General features: G+C 46.0%; 1 protein-coding gene across 2 annotated transcripts in view; it reads right to left on the minus strand.

Annotated features, from left to right (window-relative positions):
• The window catches only part of Cdkl1 (cyclin dependent kinase like 1), a 57197-nt gene extending 56352 nt beyond the window's left edge, over positions 1-845 (minus strand). The window contains exon 1 of one of the 2 annotated variants that reach the window (XM_023565911.2): positions 177-845. In XM_023565911.2, coding sequence (XP_023421679.1) covers positions 177-344 — 168 coding nt within the window. In that variant the 5' untranslated portion in view covers positions 345-845. The remainder of the gene's footprint in view (positions 1-176) is intronic. The other variant, XM_003471811.5, reaches the window with a different exon arrangement.
• Between the last annotated feature and the right edge of the window lie 5991 nt (positions 846-6836).

The raw sequence follows: 6836 nt of genomic DNA on the forward strand, positions 1-6836 counted from the left end.
CATCTTACCTTGCGCTTGCTCTTCGTTGGTCCTCACTTGGCTGATGAGTGCCACTAACCAGGCCATGAAGGAAGGTCAGGTAACCACGGCCCCAACCCATGCATTCGACAAAACAAGACTCCTATATTTTTTTTCAATCCCTGAAAAGTCACCTTAACGGAAAAGTGATTCATTACCTTGAGCATGCGGATCTCTCGAAGGGCAATCTTCTTGATAACGGGGTCATCTTCCGATTCCAGAAACTTCTTAATGGCCACGATCTGGCCCGTGTCCCTGTTTCTGCATTTGAAAACAACTCCATAGGACCCCTCGCCAATTTTCCCTATTTTTTCATACTTCTCCATCACAGAGGAATAAATCTTGCAATGGGTTTTTTCACATTGCTTTTAAATATCGTTGAGAAATAACGGCAGGGTTGGGCTGCACTGGGCGGCCCTGACCTGCAGGGGCTGCGCGTTCGAGGACCCGGAGCAGAGGGCACCGTGACAGACCGGCGGGGGGCCCCCCCGAGGCCTCCCCACCCCGGCCCTGCTTCCGCAGAGACGGTGCGGTCAGGGACGAGGGCGCCCCAGCTTCTTGCCGGTCTGACACCCCGCAAGCAAAACGCAGGCCGGCATCCCCGACGCGCCAGCTGCGAGCCGATCTTTCTGTTTAATATTGCGGTTCCCCCGCGCGAAGACGCAGGAGCCGGCCGGGGAACCGGAAGGCCAAGGGCTTCCCCGGTTCCAATTTCGGGTCTCACTTCCCGGCCGCCAGAGGACACCTGGCGCCTCCTGCGGGACCGCCCAGTGCAGCCGCGCTCGCCCAGAGCCTCCTTCCCCGGGGACTCCGGGCGCCCCCGCCCTGCAGGGCCCGCCCCCGCAGCTCGCCCCGCCCACCAGCGGTCGTCAGGGGAACAGTCCCCGCCCCCTGTCGCTGTGGGCGGAGCCTCTGCGCCGCGCCCGTCCCGCCCTCTGCGGAGCTGCGGAGCAGAGCTGTCCTCACCCGCCGAGATCTGCAAGGTTGCTAATTCCTAGCCTGACGCGGTGAGGCATGCCTATGATCTCAGCACTCTGGGAGGCTGAGGCAAGGAGAATCTCGAAGTTGAGCCCAGCCTGGGCAATTTAGCAGTTTAACGAGACTCTGTCTCAAAAAATAAAAAGAGGATGTAGCTAGTGAAAGGTCCTGAGTTCAGTCCCCAGTTCATTAAACGACAAAAAACCCAACTTATGCAGGCCTTGACGAATGCAGCTGTCGAAGCATCTGCGAGGAAACAGCCGGCTTGAGCCCTGGGTGACACCTTGCAGTGACTGAGGTCACTCCTTTGGATGCCCTAAGCCTGTCCAGCATGAGGGCAGCTTCTATGTCTGTCCTATTTAGAGAGGACACCGGTCTGCAGGGAGCCACCGGACCCAGCGTTGGGCAGAGAGCTCACACTGCGGCCTCACTGGAGTGGGGCTCCTTTCCTTCCTATGCGGCTGGGCCTTACTGCTCAGGTCTGGCCATGGTGGTGGGCAGAGGGTGGACGCCCTCTGTCCTGCTCCATCAGCCCCCAAGCAAAGCAGCCTGCCAAGAAATGCGGAGGTGGACTGGGGAGAGCGCACCGGGGCTGCATGGGGCTCTATACAAGGTCCCGGATGGCCTAGAGGTGGACGGTAGGCCTCCCACAAAGTCCTAGCAAATGGCTACTGCAGTCTGTTTTTCTGTTCCCATAGCTTTGCCTTTTCCAGACGGTCATAGACAAAGAATTGTATGCTCGGCTGCTTTCTGAGGGTGTTTCTCCGTCTGTGGAACACTCATCAGCAGTGCCCTTTTACTGCTAGCAGTAGTCCGCAGTACCCACGCACCAGTGTTTATTATCCAATCCTGGTGAGGAATATTTGAGTCCCCCCATCCCAGTTTTTGATGCATCAAATCGCTGTAAACCTTCACGCCAGGTCTTCTGTAGAAACAGGTATGTCTGCTTCTCTTGGGAAAATCAGTCCAATAATCCTCTAGACAAAGTCCTAGGGACAGTCGCTATCGAGCTGGAAGTGAGCTCCCTGCCACACCACCCAGCTCCAGGGAGCCTCAGATAAGGCCAGTTCTCTGCGAGAGGCCTTGAACCAGAGGCACCCAGAGATAAATGTTTGTATTATGCTTGGGGAGATTTGTTACACAGCATTGCAGCTACCTGTAACTAACACCAAAGCCTTTACCCAGGTTGAGAAAGTCCTCTCCTTCCCCTCCCCTCTATTTCTCCCTTCCTCCTTTTCTTCCTCCCCCCCCATCCCTCCACCCCCTTTTTCTCTCCCATTTGAGGATTGAACCCTGGGCTATAGGCAGTGGTGGACAATGGGGAACTAACTGAAGCTATTGAGTTATCTACATCCTTCTTCTGCCTTATGATTTTTCTTATGTAGTCTTTTGATACAGTGAATTACATCAATTTTTGAAAAAAATGTTAAATCAACCTTTCATTTCTGGGATAAATTTATCTTATGTATGATGCGCTGTATTCTGATGTTACTGGATTTGATCAGTAATGGTTTACTGAGGATGTTCCCATTCTTGTTTCTCAGATTCAGGTCTATACTCTTCCCTGTCTAGCTTTGGTATCAGGGCAATGCTGAGCTCATAAAATGACTGAAGACCGGTTTCCCTCTATATTCTAGAGGAGTTTAGTAGGAGCATAACACTGGGTCCTGCAGACCCATCCCTTGTTTTCTACTGTAAACTTGTACTTTAGCATAAAAGTAGCTGCTGCCTGTGTGTCTGACTTTTGTTTGTATTTACATTGTAGTTCAGGTAGGTTTTTATTTCTGATTACCTATTGGGTTTGGTAAGCATGTTAACAGCTGCTGTGAAAAATGTCAGTGTTATTCTGAGCACTTATGACATATTTCATATTTCATTATATTGATCACTTATTTCCCTGCTAAGTGCATGTTGTACAGTACAGTAGGAAGCTCCTGACAAAACAGGAAGAGAGGTGACGAGACTGCCACATAGGAAAGGAAAGATAAGCACATATACTGTCAGTGTAAGTGAGATGTGTGCATAGAACATGTGTGAAGCCTGCCTTGGGTGTGACAGTTGAAGCACAGCCTTATTTTCGTGGGAGAGCTCTCTTGGTATTTTCATGGTAGTTCACACAGGACTTTATTTCTGATGTAATCTTTTAGGTTTTGTGAGCAAGTACACAGTTGATATGAAAATGTTAATGTCTGTTCTAAATGCACAATAGACATTAAGAATTTAATACTTTATTTTATTGATATTTTATGTGTCTGTTAACTATACACTGTATAATATAATAAGAACCTCCATGGGGCTGGGGGCTTAGCTCAGCGGCATAAGTGCCTGCCTGGCAAGGGCAAGGTCCTGAGTTTGATCCCCAGTTAAAAAAAAAAAAAAAAAAAAAAAAAAAAACCTCCTGACAAAACAGCAAGTCCTACATGTCCTACAAAAATACCAAGAAAGCATGTGCTGTCAGGGTGATACATGTGTACAGAATGTGCTTTTGTCACATGTGCAGACTGCCTTAGGTGTAACAATTGAAGCGAAGATTTTTTTTTTTGTAAGGTGCTGTTGGTATTTTCATTGTAGTTCATGTAGGAATGTGTGTAGTTCATCATTAGACTTCATGCACCAAAAAACAGTTGACACTAAAAATTTTGATGCTTTTGATAAACACTCAACAAATATTGAAAATCCAACTCTTTATTTTTATAATTTTTCTTGTTAAGTACTCATTTGTTCAATATAACAAAACTCATAAAATTAAAAATAATAATTCATCAATGGAAGTATTCTAAACAATAAACGTGGGTCCAACAGATCCATTTTCTGCACCTTTATGACAAAATTAGTGTTATGCTCTCCAGGCTTAACTTGATATTATTTATCACTAAAGTGGCAGACTTTGTTGGCAAAGGTACATGGATCTAGAGTTTTCCTTGTTGAAATGGTTTCAATTATAAATTCTATTTCTTAAATTATAGGTCTATTAAGGATAACTTAGTTCTTGTGAAAGCTTTTGTGGTCTTTTTCTTTGAAGGAGTTTCTCTGTTTCATGTAGATATCTGAGTTTATTGGCATTAAGTTGTTCCACATAATACTGTTACATTGTAATAGTGTTTTCTAGAGGCTCCATGATGACTTGTTTTACTTCTTTTTTCTTTTTCATTTTTTTGAGTACTAGGGTTGAAACTGAGCATCTTGCATATTCTAGGTGAGCAGTCTACCACTGAGCTGTATCTCGAATTCTTCATTTTGATATTAGTAATTTTTCCTTATGCTCAGTTTTGGTTTGGCTAAGGCTTGTCAATTTTATTGATCTGTTAAAAGAACCAGATTTCTTATTCATTCAACATCTTCTCTTGCTTTTCTGTTTTTCGGTCTCATTGATTTCATCTCTTTCCCATTTTTCCCTTCTTCTTACTTTGCTTTTAGCTGCTTTTTCTAGTTCTTAAAGATACACACTTAGATCATTAATTTTAGATTTTTTTCTCTAACAATGCCATTATTCTTTCTTTTAAAACCACTTTAAAGGTATCACAAAAATCTTGATATATTTTTGTTTTTATGCTCAAAATGTTTTCCACTTGCCCTTGTGATGTCCTGTTTGACCCACGGGTTATTTTGTTGTTTAATTTCCCATGATTTGGAGAATTTTGCAATTACTGGTTCCCCATTTCATTGCATCATTTTTAGTGAACCCATTTTGTGTGATTTAAATTCTTTCAAATGTGTTGAGGTTGGTTCACAGCCCAGGATATGCTCTGTATTGGTAAATGTTTCTTTTTGACAATAAAAAAATATTATGAAATGAAGTGAGAGAGTCAGTATGAATTTCTCCAGAGCTACCTTGTCTGAAGTTCAAACCAGGACAAATAAAGCTAGTTTGGAAAATTAACTTCATGGATTCCACAAGGTTCAGTACCCAAGGACCCTGGCTGGGCGCCCAGCCCCATGGTGACAGGGTAGAAGCCTGGCTGGGACCGGCTGCCTAGGCTGGGAGGGCAGTGAACCGGAGAGCTGGCGTGACATGCAGCTGCATGTTGTTTTGTTTGGGGGAAGTGGCAGCAAAACATTAGAGAACATCTTTGAAAGGGACACAAGCAGCCAATGTCACCGTCTGTCGCAGTAGAGAGAAGGCACCGCTGTCTTTCTAGCACAGTCCTTTCATGTCATCATTTTATATTTTTGCAGGCAAAGTATCCCTGTATAGTGCAGGCTGGCCTTGAACTCACTTGTAAAATCCCAGGCGGCCTCCAGCTCACACTGATGCTCCTTCCTCAGTCTCCCAAATGCTGGGATTACAGGCATGTCCACCACACCCGGCTTCCATAGTCATTTTAGCTGGCCGTCTGCAACTGGTTTTATTCCCGAGAGATACAGGTGCTGGGAAGCAGAGGTCTTGGGAAGCTGAGAAACGGTCTTGTAATGTGGCATTTTTTTCCTAAAGCAAAGAATGGTGAAACCATGAATTTTCCACTTAGAATGATCTTTTCAGCTCTGCATAATCAGCATACTTTGGCATCCCTAGAGCAGCGCAAACAGCACTATGAGATTTTAATCATTTAAGGAAATAACATTTGGTACGGTGACAAATGGCAACAGTATCTGGGGTTCGGGAAGACTGGGATTTCTGCCTTCTGCCCAGTGGTTGGTCCAGTGCATGAGAATTACTGTTACCTGCCCACCGTTTACTGAGGGCTGATTCTGAGGCCAAACACATTATGCAGGAGCTTCCCAGGGACCCCGGGAGGTAATGCACAGGACCTGGAGAATGGGTGTGGAGTCATTACGGTGCACAGCTAGCAGCCCCTCCTTTTTTAACTGCCCCATTTTAGAAGAGAAGAAGCTGAAGCTCTGGGCAGTTGATCAGTGTAGACAAGGCTACCTGCTGTCGGGCTGAAGAGTGATTTGTTAGGGTTTTAAAGCTAGGACCACCCATGTCCACAGCCAGTGCCCTGGCAGAATGAGGGGAGGAGACAGATAAAAACGCTTGCACCAGGCCCTCTGTCCTGGATACCTGCCTGAGGCAGCTGACCACGAGGCCGACTTGCTGTTCTAATCCTGACCAGGTGCCAGGTATCCCTGAGCAGTCAGGGCTAAGATGGTACCAAACTCAGGCCTGGAAGGACTTTCTGTTCTGTCGATAAAACAACCTTCGCAAATCAATAGAAATACACTACTGGGAAACCAATTTTAACTTAAAAAGATCTTATCATCCCTTAATTTACATCAGCCAACCATCAAATAAAATGTCTCGTCCCCTAATGGACATGGCCTTATTGGGTGTATCCCCACCCTTTAAATACTTTCTGTACTTTATACACGGCAGCCAGTCCGGAAAGCACCTCTTCTCCCAGGGATTTTGAGTCTTCCCACAAGCACCTTCGGCTCTCTGCCTTAATGGATTTTTTTTTTTTTTTTTTGGTATTTTTGAGACAGGGTCTCTCTATGCAGTTCAGGCTGGCCTTGAGCTCACTTCATAGCCTATGCTGGTCTTGAACTCACAACGATCCGCCTGCCTCAGCCTTCCAAATGCTGGGATTACAGGTGTGAGCCACCACGCCTGGGTGTTTTCCTGGATTTTAAAGCAACCACCCACTGCTCCCACTGACCAGCGCAGAGGCCCTCGGAGCTCATTGCAGCCGCAGAGGGGTTACTTGTCTAGCGGTGGGCATGGGACAACCCTTCCCCAGGAATGGAACCCACAGTGCCACGTCCTTTTAGCCACCTAGGACAGTTGGCTGCTAACCACCCTTCATCGTAATTTTGCCTATGTACCTTTTTGTGACTTCAAAACCATCATGTCCCAAGGAAATCTTTCAAAAGGAAATTATGATGGGGAATAATAAGGAAAC

The sequence above is a fragment of the Cavia porcellus genome, unplaced genomic scaffold (assembly GCF_034190915.1).
Source record: "Cavia porcellus strain 051 isolate PalLab524CR breed Dunkin Hartley unplaced genomic scaffold, mCavPor4.1 scaffold_1, whole genome shotgun sequence".
Classification (NCBI taxonomy): domain Eukaryota; kingdom Metazoa; phylum Chordata; class Mammalia; order Rodentia; family Caviidae; genus Cavia; species Cavia porcellus.